Source organism: Eschscholzia californica, unplaced genomic scaffold, assembly GCF_041429995.1.
Source record: "Eschscholzia californica isolate CP2 unplaced genomic scaffold, dmEscCali1.0.p SCAF_5, whole genome shotgun sequence".
NCBI lineage: Eukaryota > Viridiplantae > Streptophyta > Magnoliopsida > Ranunculales > Papaveraceae > Eschscholzia > Eschscholzia californica.
In genome coordinates, this window is record NW_028238472.1 from 37,791,262 (window position 1) to 37,815,188 (window position 23,927).

The 23,927-nt window shown below is 36.4% G+C and overlaps 2 protein-coding genes and 1 pseudogene across 2 annotated transcripts; 1 reads left to right on the plus strand and 2 right to left on the minus strand.

Moving 5' to 3' along the window:
• Positions 1-11,179: 11,179 nt before the first annotated feature.
• Positions 11,180-11,577, minus strand: LOC147538997 (splicing factor 3B subunit 6-like protein pseudogene; annotated as a pseudogene).
• A 1,010-nt stretch (positions 11,578-12,587) lies between these two features.
• GNL2 (GNOM-like 2) lies at positions 12,588-17,444 on the plus strand. The gene is made up of 2 exons (XM_086639735.1): positions 12,588-13,797; positions 14,227-17,444. The coding sequence occupies exons 1-2, from the start codon at positions 12,731-12,733 to the stop codon at positions 17,330-17,332; spliced, it is 4,173 nt and encodes a 1,390-aa protein (XP_086495861.1). The 5' UTR covers positions 12,588-12,730; the 3' UTR covers positions 17,333-17,444.
• A 68-nt stretch (positions 17,445-17,512) lies between these two features.
• On the minus strand, positions 17,513-21,543 carry LOC147538999 (Ribosomal protein S5/Elongation factor G/III/V family protein). Its single transcript, XM_086639736.1, has 2 exons — positions 21,131-21,543; positions 17,513-20,866 (listed from the first exon to the last, which is right to left on the minus strand). The coding sequence occupies exon 2, from the start codon at positions 20,836-20,838 to the stop codon at positions 17,767-17,769; it is 3,072 nt and encodes a 1,023-aa protein (XP_086495862.1). The 5' UTR covers positions 20,839-20,866; positions 21,131-21,543; the 3' UTR covers positions 17,513-17,766.
• Positions 21,544-23,927: the final 2,384 nt, after the last annotated feature.

A 23,927-nucleotide genomic window follows, 5' to 3' on the forward strand; every position in this document is an offset into this window, starting at 1 on the left:
ATATGGATAACACTTTGATTGTCACAATACATAGGTAGACGATGATATGGAGACACCCATGTCTGCAAGTGACCAACACAACCAGACTATCTCAGCTGCGGTAGACGCCAGAGCATGGTATTTAGCTTCAGTGCACGATCTAGATGCAGTACAATAATATGTTTCTTGCGCCTCCAGAAATAAGGGAATCACTAAAGAGTAAATAATAACCCGTAATAGGCTTGCAACATGTGCAATAGGTCGCCCATTGTGCATCTGATTAAGCTTATAGCGTCAAGGAAGAAGTCCATGAGAGAAGGAGATTCTGAAAACAAGTATCTCGAAGATATCTCATACTACGATGAACAACTACCCATTAAATTGTAGTAGGTTAACCCACAAATTGACTAACAACATGCACACCCTTTACAATTTCTGGGAAAGTAATAGTGAGATAACTCAAGTTGCAATATTGCGATATAGTATAAGGCCTGCCAAAATAGTTATAGGAGTCAGTCGTCTGAGTATCACTGCTACGTGCCTGCTCAAGGAACTTTGCAGTGTATTTGGATTGAGAGAGGAAATAAATTTGTGGGTTAGATGCTACTTCAATCCCAAAAAGATAAGGGAGAGTAATTAAATTTTTCATTTCGAACTGAGTAGCTAACTGCAACTTCAAAGATGCAATACCGTTAACATCATCACCAGTAGCCAACAACACTTAGTTGGAGTGGTAAGAGGTTTAGTCTTTCACCTTCTAAGTCATGGGTTCGAGGCATGCTGACAATACAAAAAAACATCATCATTAGTAATAATCATGTCATCAACATATAACGACAAAAAGATGCAACCTCCAACACTGCATTTGACAAAAGGAGTCGGATCATGGTTACTATAAGCAAATCCAAGAGATTTGTATATATGGTCTCAAACAGGCACCACAAGCTTGGTTTGACAAATTCTCAGTCTCTACTTTAAACTATGGAGTGGCGGGAGTCATGATAATACTGGTCGTCAGTTAACCGAGTCAATAAGTCAAAGTAAGACCAAGAATCAAACGGTTCGTCTCGCATCTGATGATGCATAAAATGTTCAAACGTTGACCAACGTCTGAAGAGTCAAAGATCAGACCAGAAGGCTCTCGGAACAGCTCGGCTTAAGGTAGCAGAACAGCTAAAACCCCTGCTGGTCCACCACACATTCCCATAACCGCGAGGTCGGCCAGAAGAAACCAGCTCTGCACAAAATACCCTTGGCATGGATAGATCAGCCTTGTGATCTCTAAAGGAATAAGGGGGGTCTTCACAGGTTCGGCCCATATCTTACGCCCTGAACTGAGAAGATATCAGTGATGCGCAACCTAATGACTTAATCTTGAATCTTCCAGAAAGATCTCAGTCGGTTACACATCTTGAAGTGCTTAAGCCCGGTTGGACTCCACGTATCTAAAGGAGGAAACTTCTTCTTTAGAGTCTATCACTCCGGCAGGATATCAATGAAGTATATCCTTAAACTTAAGAACTTTCACTTATCAAAGATCCGGGATAAACTCGAAGAGAAACCCTAGATACGGAAAAGAGGTATCTTCTATTACGGTTTGGCGGCCACCGCCTCACCACCGCCACTAAGAACAGTCGGCCTACCTTCGCCTATAAAATACCCCCCACATCGTCCTTCAAAGGACACGATCTCTGGAGAACAAACACACCATCTCTCCCAAACATAAGATATCTTCATACCAGAAGGATCACCCTCAAAAACAGAGTTCCCATAACTCGCCCCCCAAAAGGATCAATTAATATTCATTCTTTTACTGCAAAGAGCACCATGACTGTCTTGAGCGTCGGAGCGGTTTTCAAACCCTTTGCAGGTTTTCCGCTCTCGGGAACAGACGAACAGGAGCAAGGAATCAGGAGTTGGAGCAGAGCAGAGAAGCAGAACAGAGGAGCAGAGCAGAGTAAAGAAGCAGAGCAGAACAGAGGAATCTCACCTCTCTAAACAGAATATTCTATCATAACGGAGGCTGTCATGCATCAACTCCCTTTTTCATGTTGATTTAACCGTGAGCCAATTTTCGACATCAGCAGCATCTAAGTCAACAAAGAGGTGAATCCGAAAACTGTCACCTAAGCCTACAACTAGAAGGCGGCATGAGTCCTTTAGGCGCCTTAAGCTCTGCTCTGGCTCTAAACACAACCATGCCAGCTCTGGTTATAACTCTTTTATGGGTTTTGAGCTGTAACGAAGGTCTGCAATAATCAGCTCGACCGGTAAGCCCTTCTAGCCTCAAGGCACGGAAAGGCGAAACGGAGTTTCAAATTACCCAACCTAAGCCCCTATCTAACCTAAGGTCTGGGTGGTGGGTTACGTAGTCACCTAGTGTTTTGAGCATCAGACGTCTAATACGTCTAACATTAGCTACCATGATCACATGTAAGAACTAAAGATGAACTAGAGCGGGATAGAGAATATTCCTGAATCGCTTTCCCTCGAACTAAATACGATACCTTTATCTTGAAGATCAGAACTCCAAATTGCAGCTCCTCTATTTGAGACAACTGAGCAAACGACTTGATCTCCCGACTTTAGAGTCAGCTAGGACCTTATTAGGAGGTTGAGATGAAGAACCCTTCTTCCACTAGATAGATAAAATGAGAGTTTCTTCCCTAAAATCTCCCTCTCTCCACTAGATGGTTGTAGAGAAAATTCCGCACATTTTCTGTTTCGATATGGCCCTTATATAATGACCCTAAAGTCCTAATCCTATACGAAATAGGATTCAATAATAGCCATAGAAAATATAGATTCAGATTGCCAATTTGAGTAATATTCTCAGATGGGGTTCCTGTCCCATATGTGGCCAGCCAGGGCAGCCCTTTAGTGGGTTGGGCTTGGACGATCATAATTATGGCCGCCACAACATGGTCGGCCCCTCTTTCTTGATTCAGGCCTTTCTTTTGGGCCCCCGTACCTTTACCTTTGTCTGGATCTCATACAAACCTTTTGGTTCTACCAAGTTGGATCTAATGCAATCTTTTACCTCGCTCCCACTAGTTATATCTCTCTAATCAAACTGAAACTCTTTGTTGTAACCCGTTGTAGGTACCTATCGAAGTAAGCCACGAACCACTAAAGTGATCCGACGATCGTAGTTGACTTTTAGCTAAGCATTACAAACCCTAAATAAATCTGACTTCATGATCTTCTGGATATATTCATCATATCCTATCTGACAAATTGAGCGCATTGTCATCTTGTGTGAGTGACACTTTCCGTAGAAGACATCTCCTTCAGGTCGCAGGACATCTCCTTCAGTAAGGCGGAGAAATACACAAGATCTAACATTCTAAGTATCGTAAAAGGCTAAAAACACGCCAGAAAACTAACTTTCTATATGCAAGCTACAAGATCGACCAACGACAATACCCCGCTTCCCTTACCAAACGCCTTCAAGATTTTGCTAAGGTAAAACACCCTTCTTTCAATTTCCTTTACTTGAAATGATCTTAGAGAGAGAGAGAAATGTCCATGCAGACAATGTTATTGATGTAGTTATGTTAGAGAATGAAATCAAGAGATTTCTAAGTTCCATTAACGATCAAGATAGAACTACATTACTAGGTAACCTTTCGATTTCGAATGAAAGTAAAGAGGAGAGTGTAGATTTGAAGGAATTAGACATGCAATAACTCAAAAACATAGTGAGTGGATATGAGCAAGAATCGATTGAAATTTACAGTAGGTTTCGTTCCTAATTTTTGGTTTAGGTTAAAGAGTATTTCAATCTTAAACTTAATAATCCCTAATAAAAAATGTGGAGCTTGTTAGAAGTTCAGATGACAAAGTGGGATGGGGACAATACTGACACTGACTTTAGGGAGTCCTAGGGGAACGTATCGACGGTGGGCCCTACACTTTAAGTTGAAAAAATGTAAAAGTTAACATTTTTTATTATAAAATTTATAGTTGTAAAAATTGGAAAAGAATCAAATATTACTTAAACATCGTTCCTCTTGCATTTTTTGATGCAAAATCACTAATGACGTTCGTATAGTCAACATTCTCAGATAACCCATGTTCAATAGATAACAAATCTAACCCAATTAACCTTTCTTTAGACATAGTAGATAATAACATATATACTTAGGGGTGTCAACGGGTCGGTTCCGGTTCGGGTATTTAACTATCCAGAACCGGAACCTATAAATCGTAACGGTTTCGGTTCTTGACGGTTCCGGTACTGGTACCTCAATCAAAGGATCCAGAACCGGAACCTTTAAAATTCTCGGGTACCCATCGGGTATCGGGTACCCATTGGGTATTCACAAAAGTATATCAAATATTTCTTAAAGTAGAAGAATTTGCATGAATCTAGTGAAAAGAAATATCATAAACGACATAAATCCTTAAATAAGCAAATATCTCGGGTACAATAGTTGATGAGTATAAGAGATTAGAGATTAGGGGAATCAAGAAAGAAGAAATGAACCTTTATGTTATATTAACTCGCTCACTTTTGTGTTTTATAAATTAGCTTTCAACCAAGGAAAAAAGGATTTGAGAAATTTCATAACTTGGTGAGTTGGTAACTTGGTGAGAAACACCCTGACGTACAAGAATACTATATAATCTAGGGTATTTTTTCGTATTATCTCGGGTACCCATTACCCGTCAGGTACCCGGCGGATATACCCGATAAGGACCCGCCTCCTAGTCGGGTCCTTTCGGGTATACCCATTTAAGACCCAATTTTCTTAATGGATCTAAAACCTATACCCAGTACCTACCCATTAAGACTCGGGGTCGGTTCGGTTCTCGGGTAAACGGGTACCCATTGCCACCCCTATTAATATACTAATCAACATAAATATTTAACTTAATAGAAGTAGCTATAAGATTTTAAACATATTATAAAAAATAAAAAATAAAAAACAAAGAAACAAAGAAACATTAAAGAAACAAGAAGCTGACCTCTATGTAATTGTCTAATAAACCCTTGTAGAGAATGAAATTGAAATGTGAAGTTGAAGTTTGAAGAGAAATTAGAAAAAAGAAGAAAAGAAATTATAAGAATATTTATTTAATTTTATTTTTATTCTTATTTTATTTAGGTGTCTTTCAGACTTCCATAAATAGTTAATTGAGTTTAAATGTTATGATTCTGTCTTTGTCTTTAAAGTTCTTATTAAGTAAGGTGTGTTTAAAACTTTCTAACTTTAATTGGTATCAGTGGAGAGACTTTGTACTTTAAACCTTACGTTATCTAACCAACTACTCTACTGACTCTGCTCAAACATACTTAATATATATGTGCATAAATATACATATAATAATACTATCTATAGATATAAATATTATATAAATTGGAGGCCCCCCTAAATCTTGGGTTCTAGACGGGTCTCTCCTAATGGGGGTTAATCATCTGATTAAAATCCTATTACCTATTGAGAAACACCGTTGTTATAAAAAATTTCGTGGGGAAAACTACTCATTGAAAATGTAAAAATTTGTATTTGTAAACTAATGAGATTGGGAGAGGGATTGATGATGACATGGTATAAGACCGAGTCCCTCGACATGCAGGAGATCTTAACTAAATCTATAAATGCCCTCGAATCGTCCCATGAATTCTCTAGTGAGTATTTTTTTAACCAACTACTTACTGTCGAAGCTATAATTACCATAGGAAAAATCAACCATCTGGTTAAAGACAAAAAAACAAATTTCTAGTACTCAAGTACATCCAGTATCTCGTTACATCATGTGTTATTTAAGATTTCTAGGCGATTTTATACATTTCTACACTTTTATTATGACTGTGATATTTTAATAAATTCTTAACTTAATCATTTTATTATTATAATATATAATATCTTTAATTTAAAACATAAATTTACTTTGAATATAACTGTGATATTTTATTAAAAATTTATATAAGTAACAAATAATAGATTCACATTTATATCTGAACGTGATAATTTAATATCAGCAATATCTAATATCCCGTAAGTTTATTAAAAGCTAAACACTTTTGATTTTTTTAATAATTATTTTCTAATTTCTATTGTAAAAATTAAGGAAATTAATTTAATCATTTAATTATTATGGAGTATATCTTTAATTTAAGATACAAATTTACTTTAAATATGAATATAATATTTTATAAAAAATAAATATTATTAATAAATAATAGAAGTATGTCCTAAATAATAAATGATATAACCTGATATCGTATAAGCTTCTTAAAAGCTTTAAACTTTTGATTCTTTTATTTGTTTTTTCAATTTTATAGTAAAATTAATGAAATTAATTTAATCATTTGATTGTTATTGTTATAAATATTGAATTTAAAATATATATATCTTTTGAGTATAATTGTAATAATATTAAAAAATAAATAAATAATACATTTATTACAAAAAATAGTAATCACATATACTAAAATAATTAAATCATATAGAATCACTAGGTATAACCCGTGCCCGTGGGGCATGGGCATGTGCGTTTAACTCATCACAAGAAATTAAACAAAGATTGAGAATTCAACCAAAAAGAGTTCAAAATAAATTAAGAGCTTTAAAATAAACATAAATTTAGGCCAGTGGTTGTGAAATAAAATATTTTTGTTGTATTTTGATGTATCTCATTGCAACAGTTGTTTTGGACTTCTCTTTGGTACTAAACTCCCCATAAATAATTAAGCAACAATTACCTTCTTCGACCTACAAAACTGGCAATTGTGACAAAGTCAGAACCCTAGAAGACCAACAAAAACATACACCAGTGAGCACCAGAGATACATCCAGCATGAAGAACATAAATCGCATAATGGTTGGGAATCTCAATTCATACTTGACACATTTGATTAATTGAATTTTTATTGAGGGTTGCACTGGAGATGCTCTTAAAGGTAGATTATGGACAAGAAATCAATCAAATCTTCTTGCTTTGAGAGCTCAACGCAGTTATTTCCTGTCACAAATTCTGCTCTGTCACAAACTCTGCAAAATATCATCGATGCTAAAGAAGCAAACAAGGAGGTACAGAAGAAAGGATGAAGTGAAATTTGAAGAATCTAAGAACGAACTCATATATCTTCATCTCTTTAATCGAAGTTATTTTAATGCTTTAATTTCTAAGTCGAGACAGAAATTTGAAACAAGTATCTCAACTACCAAAAAAGGCAGCTGAGTTTTTAAGGAAGAAGAGTTACTTATATGACTTTAATTAGTGGGAAATATTCAATTACTTCCGTAGTAAAGAAGTACGTTAAAAAAAGGAGGTGTATATACCTCAAAATGAGATGGACAAATGGCACCTAATAGTATAACCATATTGCATCGTCAGCTTGCCTCCCAAAAAGAAGACTTCTCTGAATCTTACGCTCAAGTCGCTCGAGGGAACAAAAGTAGCCCCTTCAAACAACGAAATGATACTTCAAGAATCTCTTCTCGTCTTTATTACTCCAACGAAGAACAAACGTGGTACTACATTATCCAAATTCAGAACCCAACCTGATGATTCATTTCTTTTCTTTTTGGGTTTTAATACTCTAGCGCTGTAGAGAAAACATGCTGCCCTTTCTCATACTGGAAGAACACAGAAAAATCAGTTATTCAGAGGAGATATATACAGACCGAATAAATCTTTTTTGTGGCAGTCAATAAGCTGAGTCATGCTATTATCCAGTTCACGCTCTTGAATTTTGAACTGTCCATTACTTTCACTAAAACGGGTAACTCGTCCAATAGACCATTTGAGAACGTGTGAACAGATTAAAGGTGCATATACATCAGAAGAACCCAGCCCCCGAATATTTAGGTTGGTTCGAAACAAGGACATACTGACTTAAACACTCCAAAACAACAAACATGCTAAACGAAAACCAACTCAAACATTTCAATGCCAAAATCCACAAAAATGCCAACTTTGTAGACAAGGACGGTTACATAAATGAACAGGAAGAGTTGTATACCCCTTCAAGCTTGGCACTAAACAATCCAACTTTTTAGTCAACTCAAAATTTTCATTCTGCATTTATCCTCCGTTCTAAAAAAGGTATGGTACTAATTCTTTTTAGGACTATATGACATAAAGAAAGTAAATATATGAAAATAGAAAAACAAAACAACATAGAATATATTAAGTGTTATATAAATAGCACCTTCTTCTAGGACTTTATATACAGGTTCTCATATTTGCGAAGTTTCATCTCCAGTTTGTAGTTAGTCTTGTCCCTACATGGATTCTGCACGAGGAAGTTCTTGTTAGCTCCATCCTTTGCGTAATTGAATATTAACAGATTGTATTAGATTTTTTGAGTAAGTATTGATAGGCTAATGTAAAACTTAAGTTGAAAAATTTCGGTCAAACTCTACCCTTTGAGTCTATAAGATATGACATATTTTATTGACATCAAGGAGTTGTATCTTGCAGTTGATGCATTTCCGAGAGGAAATTATAACATTCGGGCTATATATGTATTCTTGATAAACAATCTTCGTTACATTACTCAGAAAGTAAAAGGTTCTCTTTTTTGTTGAAAGAAACAGTTAAAGGTTATGCGATTGGAGATCTTATTAGAGATGATTGGATGCGGAAGAAGCAAGTGCAAATGAATGAATATGGAGGTAGTTATCGTAGAGTTTCTTGGAAGCAAGCCTTACCCTTCGTACATGAATAAAGGGAAGTAGTAGTAGTGGGATCTCAAGTGGTGTGAGCTCAAGCCGGTGGCTAGAGTTTGTGTCGATTATAAAGTAAAGTTTGTCTTTCGAAAAGATTAATATGAGGTTTGAAGGTTCTTGATACTCAACTTCTGAAAGAATTTTAGTTATCTATATCACATAACGCCCTTTTAGCGTACTGACAATTCCACTTCACACTCATGTAGTTGAAGCCTCTCGCCGAGCATATAAAGTACACGCAGGAGGACTTGGAGAGCTATCTTTGGATTTATTTGAAGGATCACCTCAAACTGTGAAAAGCTTGAGAAAAAATATCGCGTGCCTAGGTATTTGAATTGGTATGCACTTCTTCTACCAATCATGAGCTTGTTGTGATTTCCAATCGTTTATTACTTGTAAATCCAATTGACAGTGCATCTTGACAGTATTCATGTTTTCTTTTCGCCTTTCAGGGAATTACAACCAAAGATGAGAAATGTGAAGCAATAATCTATAAAAGACTAGAATGTTAACTGGAGAAAATTCTAGGTGTTAAGTTTTGATCTTTTAGTATGGTGGAGGCTTTGCGGCATAGAGAAAAATCTATGAGACATAGAGACTTAGTCAGTCAAGATTGACTTGAGGGGCATAGTCCAAAAATTTACTAAGTTGTCTCTTGCCCCTAAATCTTCATCTTCACCTCAGTTCAACCCCACAACTTTCGACCACCATGAAGATGATAAGAGAAAGAAGGGAGAGAAAATAGTTTAACTCAAACTCCGTTATTTCAAATAGAACACTCATTAATTTTTTGAGCTGAAACTGAGATAGGCAATTCTTCGAACACCTCATCTACACCTTCAACTTATAATTTTTAATTTCTTTACCATCCATCACTCTCTAGGCAGAATTCTTCTTTTTTTCCTTCTCTCTCTCACTGATACTTTCTCTTTCTCGGTCTCTCTCGCGTTTCCATCTCACAGTCTCTTTCTCATAGTTCCGGTGAAGAGAAGTGTTCCTCTCGCCAGAACCCAAGTAATCTCGAGGAGGAGAAACCTTCCGGGAGGATTTCGTGGCTGGTCGGCCAGGAAAATTTTCGTGGTCGACCAGTCACAAAAAAATTCAGTGTCGACTCTCCACGAAGAGTTTAATGGTGAAGTGCATCATGTGAGAGAGAGGGAGATCGAACAACCTCGCCAGAAGCAAGGGGCGAGGCTTCATTGGGGCAGGCACATGCCCCCCACAAGCCCTGATGTTACTACAAAACTCATGCCTCTGGTACGACATAATTTGTTGATCATGTTAGTAGATGAACAGACACTACAATCATACAATAAAAGAAGCCCGATCAAATTCTCCTAAATTTGTCTCTAAAATATTAACGTACAAAAATTATTGCCCAAATATTAACATGACCAACACAAATTTAAAATGGGATTGGTTTGTTTGTCTAGGTTTAATGAAATTTCAGTTACCTAGAGACAATATTTGGATGAGATTTTGTTTTTGAGATATTATTCATAAATTTGAAGGATATTATTTTAATTAGAATCTTATTTTGTAAGAATCCAAATATAATAGACAAACAAACCAAAGGATTTTAAATGAAGGAATCAAGAATCCTAGAATTCTTATTGGTTACCAAACAAACCAAAAGAAACCATTTGGATTCATGAATCTCAATGACTCATGAATCCGTGGATTCATGAATCCTGCAACCAAACGCACCATAACTATATAAGTGGGGGTTATATCTTGAGACATAGTTAAATTAGTGGAAGAAATTCAGTGATGATTTACTATTGCAAGTTATGACATGCAAAAAATCTACGCCATTTGTCATATAAGATTATTTTTTGGTTGGTCATAAAAGATAGATAATAATACTAGTTATTTGTAATTTCTTGGTTCGATGACCATACCTTTTCACATTTGCAGTCATTCTTGACCTTCCCTCACTTTCTTTCTTTCTTTCTCTCTCTCTCCCCCCCCTCTCTCTCTATATATATATATATATATATATATATATATATGGGTGCTTCTAAAGTCACCGGGCCAAAAGGCTGTCAGCATCCGAAAATTTTATTGATTCGGGTCAGTGGCAGTTGACTCGAGTTTTTTATAAGCACATGTTTTTAATGTGGGTGATGTTCACCTTTGTTTGTTTCTTCAATCTTCTTCTTCTAAAACAAAAGGAATCTCAATTGTAAGATTGTGTAGGTGATGTTCAAACAAACATTGGTTCAAGTGATTCTGTTCCTAAGTATTTAAAAAATAACTTTTTCAGGGAACTTTTTCTTTTTTTTTTAGAAGTAAACCCAACCACTATAAACAATGTAACCAGGAAACCATGATTTTACACATAATCCATGTCATATAACTCGTTCAACAAAACCCAAACTCTCAAAGTACATCAGTTCATGGAAACCCTAACTTTTTAATCAAATTTTTAAAGGGGATTTGAAAATCCTAGATTTTTTTTAAGCCCTAATAAGTTTCTCATACATGAAAGAAAATTACTTAGGAAAAGAAACATATCACTTATCTTTAGTAGAAACTCCATATTTCTCCTGCATCTTAGCAGTCTCATCGTTTTTTTCTTCATATCTACTTTCTTATTCATCTTTGCTCGCTGATAATACGAAACTACTAAGTATCAATTCGCGACATTAAACCCTGATAGATGATCAACAGTAGTTTTAGCATCATAGATATCTTCATAGACAAGGAAAGCCGTACCCCTTGTTTCTTCTTTTTTTTTGAATTGTACCCCTTGTTTCTTTGCTTGTACCTATACGTAATTGACGCACCGTATTTGCCGAATATCATACATTTCTTCGCTAGAGATGTTGAAAGGGAGATTTCGAACGTACAGAACTCTGTTCACTTCTGGAGGAAGACGAGTGTTTCCCTTTCATAGACTGATAGTCGCCATTAATGGAGGAATGGAAATTACTCTTAGAACTAGAAATCTATGTTAAAGGGCTTTTTTCATGGAAACTTCGAGATTCATAATAGTTGTTTAACCAATGGACGATTAAAGCAATCAACCCACCGATTATATACAACGGCAATGAAATACAGAGAGAATTTTTGTCGGAGACCCATAATCCTTTTTTATTTTCATCACTTGATCTTGTCGACCATGTTAGTTGAAGAAGTCGGAATTGTAACAAAAAAGCAACCATTGTTATTACCCTCACAATAACTTCCTTTACCTCGAGCCATCCACCACTTCCCATCAAGATATTTTGTCGATTATGATTTGTTAAGAACAAAGCTTCTAAGTAGAGAACTAGAGGTATCATGTAGACAGAGGTATGTTCTAGAGAGAGTACAGTGGAAGTCTTTTTTTTTTAGAGAGAGAGGAAAAAGAATTAGACAAAGAAAGGACCGGTGCCTACATAGTTGGTTGGTGCTAATAGAGAAACGAGTAGTTGGGCTTGGTGTCAACAGAGGTGGATGCTAACAGCTTTTTGGCCGGTGCCTTTAGAAGCACCCTATATATATATATATATATACATACTAGTTATAGCTCGTATCTCCAGCACGACGTATATCTCAATTAAATATAGTTTAGAGGTGCTAGTGAGAATAAAGTGTGAGCTTCCATATTCTCTAATGCTACAGTGTACAACCCATCAAAATGACAAAAAAATAAGATCGTTCTTGAAAGCGCAAAGATAACTTGTCATCGTCACTGACATATCAAGAACTTATACCAGATGTAGTCGTTGCTCCAAAATCAAGTGCATCCTTCGACAAAGAAATCAGTATTACATGCAGTCTGAAGCTGAAATAAATAATCTTTGTATAAAATAAGGGCAGAATGGCCATATGTGGTTTACAGACAAAACTTATGACATGGTTGGTAATTTACACCATTAAGAATGGCAAAAATGTCATTTCAACATATTAAAACCAAACTGTATTTCAAAATTAACTTCTCACCACAAATCTCCAATTTTAACTGATTTTCGAAAAAAAAAGAGAAAAACATGATCCCTTACTCCCGGAAGTTGTTTTTGTTTTTCTTAACCTAAAATTTATCATTTTTCCTTCATATGAGCTGAATTAGGTTTTCAAAAATGGCTAAAGCAATAGAAGAAGAATCAGATCATGGAAATGATTCACAAAAGAACAAGAGAACTACAAAATTACAAAAGAAAGAATTAGGAATTTCTTGTATGTTAAATACAGAAGTTGGAGCTGTTCTTGCTGTAATTCGACGAATACCCGATTCTAATTCTCAATTTCTTTCAACTCCTGAAGATAATTTTGAATCATCAATATTAACATCATTGAAATCATTAAGAGCTTTAATCTTTAATCCTCAACAAGAATGGCACAAAATAGATCCATCAGTTTATATTGGTCCTTTCTTAGATGTTATTCAAAGCGACGAAATTCCAGCTGCTGCTACTGGTGTAGCTCTTTCTGCAATTCTAAAGATCTTGAAACTCGAAATCTTCAACGAAAAAACTCCTGGATCAAGAGACGCGATAAATTCAATTGTTACGGGGGTAACAAGTTGTCGATTAGAAAGAACAGATCCGACTTCAGAAGAAGCTGTTTTAATGAGAGTTTTACAAGTTTTGATTGGAATTGTTCGAAATGGAGCTTCGATATTATTAACAGATCATGCTGTTTGTACCCTAATTAATACTTGTTTTCAAGTTGTTCAACAATCGGCGAGTAAAGGTGATTTATTACAATGTAATGCTAGACATACAATGCATGAATTAGTACAAACCATTTTCGCTAGATTATCAGAAATTGATGTTTCGGATAATTCTGAACAAGATGAAGATGATGATGATGAAATTTCTAATAATAATCAAGAATCAGGGTATGGAGCTCGATGTATGATCGATATATTTCAATTTTTGTGTTCATTATTGAATGTGGTAGAAGTTGTTGATACAGATGGATCAACAGCTACTAATTCTGACGAAGATGTACAACTTTTTGCATTGATTTTGATTAATTCTGCAATTGAGTTAAGTGGAGAAGGAATTAGAAAACATCCGAAGCTTTTGAGAATGATTCAAGATGATCTTTTTCATCATTTAATTCATTATGGAATGTGTTCGAATCCTCTTCTGTTATCGATGATTTGTAGTACTGTACTTAACATCTACCATTTTCTTCGCAGGTAATATTTTTACATTTTTAGAACATTTGAATTTTTTATCTGAGATCGAGTTTTAAGAGAACGAGGGTTTCAAAAAAGTGTCCCTCTATGAAGGAAAAGAAAAGGGGTTTAGTTTTTTTGTTGAAATTGAATTTGTTCTCTACTAAGTTACTTTCGGTGATGTTGTTGTTTCGTTAAGTTAGACATGAAATCTAACTCGAGATCTGAATTGTCTCGAGTCAGATCCCAGAATGTTTGTTTTCTACTGACTCGTTTGGGTTGCTATTTGTCATACATTCTAAGTTTGAACCAAGACAGTTGTCGTCTGAAATAACCTGATGCCCCTACAGACGCCGGACTAAGAAAAGGCAGATTTGGACAATGAGAAAACAACCATCACCGAATTCGAAGAGGTTGAGACTGAAATAACCTATTTTTCGTTTTCTGCAGGTATATTAGACTCCAATTGGAAGCTTTCTTCACATATGTTTTGTTCAGAGTAGCAGCAGGAGGATCTCTTCAACTTCAAGAAGTTGCATTAGAAGGAATTATAAGTTTTTGCAGACAACCCACATTCATAATCGAAATCTTCGTCAATTATGATTCTGATCCAATTTTTAGAAACGTTTTCGAAGAAATTGGTAAGTTACTTTGTAAGATTGCTTTCCCAATACCGAACAATCCGTTATCTAGTTTACAGATGCAAGCTTTTGAAGGTTTGCTTATAATGATTCACAATATTGCTGATAACATTGATGAAGATGAAAATCCAGCTTCTATTCCTTCATATCCAGTCTTTGTTACTGAATATAAACCATTTTGGATTGGGGAAACCAAAACTAAAGATAATATCGATACTTGGGTTGAGTCAATTCGATTTAGAAAAGCACAAAAGAGAAAGATAATGATAGCTGCTAACCACTATAACAGAGATGAAAAGAAAGGTTTGGATTACCTAAAGATTGCTCATTTGGTTGGAGATCCACCGGACTCGAAAGCTTTTGCTTGGTACTTCAGATTCACTCCAGGTTTAGATAAGGTCAAGATCGGCGATTTCCTCGGTGACCCAGACGAGTTTCATCTTCAAGTTCTAAAAGATTTTACAGACACATTTAATTTTAATGGTATGATTCTTGATACAGCTCTTCGAACTTATCTCGAAACGTTTAGATTGCCTGGAGAATCACAGAAGATTCAGAGGATTCTGGAAGCCTTCTCAGAGAAATTTTATGATCAACAAGCATCAGAAATATTTGTTAGTAAAGATGCAGTTTTCATTCTTTGTTACTCACTTATTATGCTCAATACAGATCAACATAACCCACAGGTGAAAAAGAAGATGACAGAGGATGAGTTTATCCGGAATAATAGAGCCATTAATGGAGGAAAAGATCTTCCTCGAGAATACCTCTTGGCGCTTTTTCAATCGATTTCGAATAATGCAATTACCCTTTTTGGACAATCGGGTACTCCAGTAGATATGAACCAAAACAGGTGGATTGATCTAATGAACCGAGCAAAAACCATGGAACCATTTATTCTCTGCAACTTCACTAACTGTTTAGGAAGAGATATGTTTGCTTCCATTTCAGGACCTTCTGTTGCTACTCTGTCTGCAATTTTTGAACATGTCGAAGAAGATGAAACCCTTCATGAATGTATAGAAGGACTATTTTCAGTAGCAAGAATTGCTCGATTTGGACTAGAAGACACACTTGATGAATTACTTGCATCTTTCTGCAAATTCACTGTTCTTCTAAACCCATATTCTTCAGCAGAAGAAACACTCTATGCTTTCAGCAATGACATGAAACCAAGAATGGCCACTCTCGGGGTTTTCACCATTGTTAACAAATTTGGAGATTCGGTTCGAGGAGGTTGGAGAAATATTATGGATTGTTTACTAAAACTCAGAAGACTTAAATTGCTTCCTCAATCTGTTATTGAACCTGAAGTTGCTTCAACTTCATCACCCGATATTCAATCCGATTCAAAATCTGAATCAGGTGTTCTTTTCCCGTCTTTCGATATGGGGCATGGTTCGAGTCGTCAAATGTCTGGTTTAATTGGCAGATTCTCTCACTTCATGTCACTAGATTGCACTGAAGATTCATTACTCCAAGCTGCAGGTAACGATTTCGAACAAAATTTAAAGATTATACAGCAATGTCGAATCGCTAATATCTTTACCAATAGTCCAAGCTTACCAGAAGAATCGTTAGAAAGTCTTGGCAGATCATTAATATTTGCTGCTGCTGGGAAAGGTCAAAAGTTTAGTACACCAGTGGAAGAAGAAGAAACAGTGGGATTCTGTTGGGAATTGATAATTACAGTTTCTTTAGCCAATGTTCATAGATTTCCATCTTTCTGGCCTGCCTTCCATGACTACCTGATTTTAGTTGCTCAATTCCCTCTCTTTTCACCATGCCCATTTGCAGAAAAAGCCCTTTTAGGCCTCTTTAGAGTCTGTCTGAAACTTCTCTCTTCTTATCGATCAGAAAAAGTCTCGGAAGAGCTTATCTTCAAGTCCATAAACCTTATGTGGAAGCTTGATAAAGAAATTTTAGATACTTGTTGTGAGATGATAACACAATCAGTTAGTAAGATGCTCACGGAGTACCCGGCAAATATCCAGACCCAACTTGGCTGGAAATCAGTCCTCCATTTGTTATCGATTTCAGGTAGACACCCTGAAACTTACGATCAAGGAGTTGAAGCTCTAATCATGTTAATGTCTGATGGATATCATGTTTCGAGGTTAAATTATGCTTACTGCATCGACTGTGCTTTCGGATTTGCTGCACTCAAGATTAGTCCTTTAGAGAAGAGTTGGAAGATATTAGATTTAATGGCAGATTCTGTGAACTTGATAATTCAATGGTACAGTAGTGGATATACAGATCCAGGAAGCAATGTTAGCAACACAAGTAACTCATCATTCGAAGAAGGATCGAAAAATATAAACTCATTCAATTTTGCTATGAATTTATTCATTAAACTAGTTGAATCACTAAGAAAAACTAGCTTAGTTAGAAGAGAAGAGATAAGAAATCATGCAGTTTTAGCATTACAAAAGAGCTTCTCATTAGCAGATGAACTAGGGTTTACATCAACTAGTTGTATGAACTGTTTCAATCTTGTAATCTTCGCCATGGTTGACGATTTACATGAGAAGCTAGTAGAGTATTCAAGGAGAGACAATTCGACAAAGGAAATGAAAAGCATGGCAGGAACATTAAAGCTAGCAATGGAGCTTTTAACAGAAGTATTTTTACAGTTCTTGAAACCATTGTCACAGAGTTCAGGGTTTCGAACGTTCTGGTTAGGAGTTTTGAGAAGAATGGATACATGTATGAAAACAGAGTTGGGAGATAACGACGAATCTGGGTTGCAAGCATTGATACCAGAACTGCTGAAGAAGATTATTACAGAGATGAAAGAGAAGGAGATATTGGTGAAAAGTGAAGAAAATGAACTGTGGGATATTACTCATGTTCAGATACAGTGGATAGCTCCTTCATTAAAAGGGGAGTTATTTCCCGAAGAAGAGTTTTAGATGAAATATAATATCGACATAGTTTTATAATAATTTGATTCCAAAATCGAAACTATTTAAACTGTTTTTGTAGTCCTAAATTTATAATATAAAGAGAAAGGAAATTCAATCATAGATTCATAGCCTTTTACTTACATGTCTATTTATAATTGAATTGTTTCAGTAAGATAACCAAAGCTCTTGAAACAATATTGTATTCAATACTGGAAAGAAAGTAAATTTTCGTGAAACATTTAGGTATTCATCTAAGCCTTCAACAAACCATAACACTCTTCCATAAATCAATTTATATATCTTCTTTCTCATAAAGAAAATACACTAATACGCAAAATTGGACACACATAATTTACCATTTTCTGTATAAACTAATGAAACAGAGTAACGTAACTTACAGTGAGACTCCTTTCAAAAAAACAAATCAGAACGGTACATTCTCAGACTTTACGGGCAAGAGTTCTCTGCTTCGTGGCATGTTGCACTACTTTTTCCTCCACTGGAAGGCCCTTCCTTCGCCTAACGGCATCAATAAGTTTCCTTGAGGTGTTTGGAAGAACACTTGAACCATCTCCAAATTCTTCGATCTCATCTTCTGTTTTAGGTACAAAGAACGGATCCTCAGAAAGTTCTTCCCAATGACTAAGTACAAGTAACGCACTTGAAGCTCCGGAAGTCCATCTTCGAAGCTCATCTGCGAACCCAAAGCTTTCAGTAACAGGGACATATGCATGAACAGTGAACAAAGAAGACCCTTCTTGCATCTCTTCTTTCAATACTCGGGCCCGTCGCCTAGAAAGAACAGCGTACATTGAGCCCAAATATTCAGTTGGTGTGTTTAACTCACAGAAGTACATTGCTTCTACAATTCGAGGTTGCTTCTGAAGCACAGCTGCCCTACATGCTTCTTTTACTACCGTCATTATCTGTCCTGTGAAGATTCCGTATTGATCTGAAAGTTGAGTCGAAAAATCTGATTCATCCGAATGGTTCTCCAATGGAATAATATTAGCCTCGACAAGAAACGCTAATCCCCACATCGGTTCATCACATAATGGTCCAGCTGATGTAGCAAGTTGGAACCCAGATAATATACTACTTTCTAGACTCTCTGCTTCTGTGCATAACGAGCTGTTCGTTTCTAAGGAGTTCATAACAGCTGTATCATCTTTGCTAGTTTTCTCATCCACAAACCCCAACCTCTGAGACACATGAGGAGAACCTCGAACAAGAATAGCACGGTCATCACTTTCTTTAGTGTCTGGGACAACAAGAATATTAGGACCAACCTGCCGAGGCCCAAGTGCCCAGATTCTCTTTAGAAACTGAAACCACATACTTCTACATTTATCAGCTTTATCTCTGTCGAGTTCTTTAATTGCAGAATCACCTTCTATAGCATCCATTATCCGTTTCTTAAGTGCTTCAATTGGGTTATCATCTACAATAGAAGAATCTTTGCTCTGCACGGATTTACCTTCTAAAATATGCCCAAGTAGATCTGAACTATCATGAAGCACTTTTGTTAGTGTTGATGGAAGCTTTATAACCTGCACACGAACAACACATCTACCATTGGGAGTTGTTCTCTCAATATAATCCAAGTTCCCCGTCAAGGCCTTCAGACTCTCTAGTAAACTAGATCGATCACATTCAATGGTCTCTTTATAGGAGACAAGTGGTGGTGAGACTTCCAACCTCACCCTTGCAAACCTCTCTTTCAAATCGTTTATGCATCTCTCAAGGTGAACCTCTCCAGCAGCTCCAAGCACCTGTTCTCCAGTGGCAGAAACACTAACTTCTACAAATGGATCTGCCCTATTCAGAAGCCTCAAGCCTCTCATAAGTGACCCCATATCAGCCGGATCAGAGGGTTCAATGGCGACTTTCAGAGTAGGAGCAACTTGGAACACCATACTTGAAAAGGGCCAACAGTTTTTGGTAGAGGAAAGAGTTGCGCTCTTTAAGATGTGATGACCAAGGCCTCGTATCGCTACAACATTCCCCGCACTAACAGAGGCCACTGGATTCAAACCTCGCCCCATCATCAAATACAATGATTGCAACTTGGCTTCCTGCAAATGTTTTTGCATAGATTCCTCTTTAGTTGGATCATATAGAGCTGAGAGCACATAAATTTTCTGTCCTGCACAAAGAACTCCACTGAATATTCTTGCAAAAGCCAGAAAGCATTCATCTGATTCACCAAGCCCACCTTCTTCACAGAAATTGTTAACCACTTCCCCATTGGGACCTGTTTCGGGAACCAATTTTGAGGGAATAGCAAACATCTTAGATACAAAAGCAACACATGGTGCTTCGGGACTAGAATTACAGGCCTGAACCGAGTTCCTTACATATTCTGCTTCTGCAATCACTTCAGAACTAACTCCATTATCCAGAAGCTCTTTCTTTGGAAGCAACCTCGTGATTCGAAGAGACTGTGCAGTGATTGGATCGGGTATACAATTAATTACCATGGACAAAATAGCATCAGACAGAGGAAGCCAACGACTCATGACAGCCTGAACCACTACTTTCGGTTCCTTGTTCTGTAATTCACGAGGAGGGACAGACAAGTGGAAAGACTTTATAACTTTTTCAAGCAACCTTTTATCCCCATCTGGTTCAAAAGCTGCCTGATACACCTGCCAAAGAGGCTCGAGCACAAATTGCACAAACATGGGTTTTGCGTTACTCCCTCCACCAATTGTCTTCTTGCCCACAATCATCTTGGTTTTTGGGATGAAGTAACGAGGACCCCATAGAGCCTTTTGCACAGTAGCTGCACTAGCCCCAAGCTTGGATGCATAGAAATCAGCAAACTCTTTAATACAAAATCCCCACCCATCCAAAGCACAAACAAAAGCAACATTTCCTTTTTGGGGTTGAAATGTATCTTCCTCGTCATCCTCCACAAACTCCAGATTCTCATCACTTATCTCATTTACAGGTCCTGCAATTATGGAGTCCACGTCTGAGAGATATTTCTCCGATTTATAAGCACTCACAATCCCATTAACCTCATGGACAATCCTCTGTAATCTGGTATAAGCTTCCATTGGACTCATCTTGAGCTCAGTGATCAATCGATCAATCTTGTTCAGAACAAGACAGGGTGTAAGCTTCTCTATCCAAGCCTGACGAAGAACAGCATGGGTTTGAATATGAACACCCTCGACAGCATCAACTAAAACTAATGCCCCATCACTCAATCTAGCAGCAGTAGAAACCTCACTACAGAAATCCATGTGCCCTGGAGAATCTATTAGATTAATAAAATTATCTTTATATTGAAGAGCTATTGAAGAACTCTTCATTGTTATTGCTCGCCTTTGTTCTTCATCAAGATAATCCATCATTCGTACTCTACCAGCTTGTTTCTGGTGGATTAACCTACCAGCGCTGCCAGACGATCCTGCAATCAGATGATCCGCCAGTGTAGTTTTACCATGATCAACATGAGCAAGAATGCAAATATTTCGAATTTTTCGGCAATCAGAATCTCCCATTGTAACTAATCTTCTTCAAATTAAAACCCTACACCAAAATCCACATACAAATTACTCTCAGAGAAACTACTCAAACTTAACAATTTCACAGCTAAGAGCCTAAAAATATAAGAACCAAAAATCAATTATAATCAGAAGGAAACAATACAGGTTATAGAAACCCTAAACGAGAACAACAGACAGGAAGTATTACGATTGAGAGAAGAATTTAACAGTAATAATAAGAAATGAAACAGTAATGGTTCAAAAAGAAAAACCCTAGGTTTTGTTAATCGGAGAGATAGAGAATAACCTTTATTCTACCATTAATGGACTGTTCTTCAACAGTCCGAGAGAAGGGTGTCGGCCGAATGAGGGCTCGATAATCTCGCGCCCAGCTGTAGTTCGCAATTGGGATTGGCGCAGCTCCTATCTAAATTAAAATTAGGGTTTCCGAGTCCAACTAGATTTGAAGTTTTCTTTTGCCTGGGCGGTATTCTAAAAACGGAGAAGAAACTTTAATTCCTAATTGAAACTCCTCCTCTTTTAATCTTCCTAAATTAAGGGTTGGGAAAAAAGAGGTTTAAGGTTGTGTTTAAAAGCACTACGGTTAGAGAAAAAAACAAAGAAGTTTTATATAGGCGCCTCCCCAAAATTGTTATGGGAATTTTGCTCAAATGCCCTGATTTGGGGTCATTTGAGCAATTTTGCCCCAAGTGAAGAATTTTTTTTTGCAAAAATGCTCTCTTTCAAGTTTTCCAAAATTTTGCTTCCCTTTCTACCCTTCATATAAAAGAGATATCTAGAATTTCTAGATATCTTAAGTTCCTTTTCATCTCCCTCTCTCTCTTGATCTCAACCAAACCGTGAAATCTCTCTATGAATCTACTATTACTCGAAATCTCTCTCAGTCTAGTCCAAGTCTGGTTCAATTTTCTAGTTTGGACTATGGGACAGTTGGATTCTCTTTTCTTTCACTATCTCTCTCTATGGATATTTTTTTCTCTGATCTCGATTCCAACATTCTGACCCAAATATTTCCAGCAAGAAAGTAAGATTCTTCTGAGTTTCGTCTTTTGGGTATCAAAATCAAGACGAATGTGGGGTTCTTACTTTGCCAATTAAGTGTTTGATGAAATGACTAAGAGAGGTTATTATGTTAAAATGAAATAGAAATACAAGTGAGCAAAGTGTGGGTCTCTTACTTTGTCAATCAAGTGTTTGATGAAATTCCAAGAAGAGTCCATTATGTTATACAAGTTCATTTTATGTTGTTGTCCATTCCATTCGGCTAATATCAGTTTTGCAATCATATATAGTTGAATGTTTTGCACTCTTATAGCTTTCTGTAAAATTTGAACTTTAATTTTGTAAAATTCGAAGAGAAGGACACATTCTTGGTGTTTCCATGAAACAACTACCTAAATTATGGTTTCAATTCAAATCAGTGGCTTCATGTCGAACTCGCCCCGAAGACAATCGGTGGCGTTGTGTCGAACTCAACTCTAGTAGCTTTGCTAAGCTTCGGCGGTTCAATTGTTGGCTTCATATCGATTCGCTTTGAGCAAGCTCGGCATGAACCAACCGACTTGAACTTCAACCCAACTATAGTAGCTCTGCTAAGTTTCTGAATTTCAAATCGGTTGCTTCACGTCGATTCTCTTTTAGCAAGTTCGGCATTAACCAACCGATTTGAACTCCAACCCAACTATAGTAGCTTTGCTAAGTTTCTGGATTTCAAATCGGTGGCTTCATGTCGATTCCCGTTTAGCGGGTTCAACATGAACCAACCGATTTGAACTCTAGTAACCCATGCAAGCTACTGGAGTGCATATCGGTAATTTCATGTTGAGCTCACTTGAAGGGGATCAACATGAAGCCACCGATTTTTTACTTGTTTAAATAATTGGTGGATCACATTCACGATAAAGAAATGAAAGAGATTTACAAATATGAAGCTCCTATGAGACATAAGTTCATAAACTAAAAATCTTTGGTTTCCTCAATACAATAACCTAAAAGTGAAACAAAAAACTGTGATCTTAATCCCTTAAGAATTGGTGAGTGAATGGTAGAGATAAAATCCAAACAGTATAGTCGAGGTTGATAGATAAACGACCAAGCAACATCGACGGTCTATCCCATTCAATAACAATAATACATGAATGCTTATATTTCTCGAGCAGTCTTGGTTCAAGCCTTTGTTGCTTCCTTTGCTTCAAGTTTTTGGAGCTCTTCTATTCTCGGAGTTCATGCTCTATCCCTTCCATTTGTGCCTTATACTTGAACTCTTTACCACAAACAAAAACATTACAATTTATAATTAGTTTACAGAGTATCCGAAAAGATTAATCTATGACAAACAACTCCATTAAAACCAAGCAACTCCACTAAAACCGTTAAAACCAAACAACTCCATGAACTCTTTACCCCTCTGTGCCTCATACATGAACTCTTTACTCCATGAACTCCTTTGAAATCATAGTTCAAAATAAAATTATATTCGAAAGAGTTATTCAATATCAGAAATTCTGGAAGATATGATCAATGAAAACCATCTTTATATACCATATTACTCCAAGAAAATTCTTACTCATGAGCTCCAATATCAACATCAACACCTAATTCTAATGAAACCCAAGGAGAGCAACTAACTTCAACCAGCTTAAAATACCCACCATAGTAGTATTTGTTGATTACGGTTAATTGGACATAAAAATAAAATACTAGTTTCAAAATAAAGTACTAGTTTCAGAATAAAGTACTAGTTCAGTTATTTCCTACTTTAACGGAATCATTTGTTCAATTTTGACAAACTTCATCATATAATTAGAATATAATTTTTTCTAGCAACATCATTGGTTTTTGCTCATTTTCACTACCAAAACCAGAGAAGCAATATCCAAAATATTTCAAAATTTTGAAACATAATAATATATAACCTTAGAATAAGCTATATCACATATTGAGTAAAAGGGAATATAAAAAACTTCTAATTTCATGAATTTCAATCATGAAATGCAATAAATAGAAAAGGTTATTAGAAAATTCAATTAAGTAGAAATGGTTTTACTTCCAACTAAACTAAACCCTACATTTTTTTAACATAA

Bases quoted from the DNA above. Each gene is read 5' to 3' on its own strand.
- GNL2 (XM_086639735.1), top strand. From the start codon at position 12,731: ATGGCTAAAGCAATAGAAGAAGAATCAGATCATGGAAATGATTCACAA. The intron at 13,798-14,226 runs GTAATATTTTTA...CGTTTTCTGCAG, and splicing joins ATCTACCATTTTCTTCGCAG to GTATATTAGACTCCAATTGG.
- LOC147538999 (XM_086639736.1), bottom strand. From the start codon at position 20,838: ATGGGAGATTCTGATTGCCGAAAAATTCGAAATATTTGCATTCTTGCT.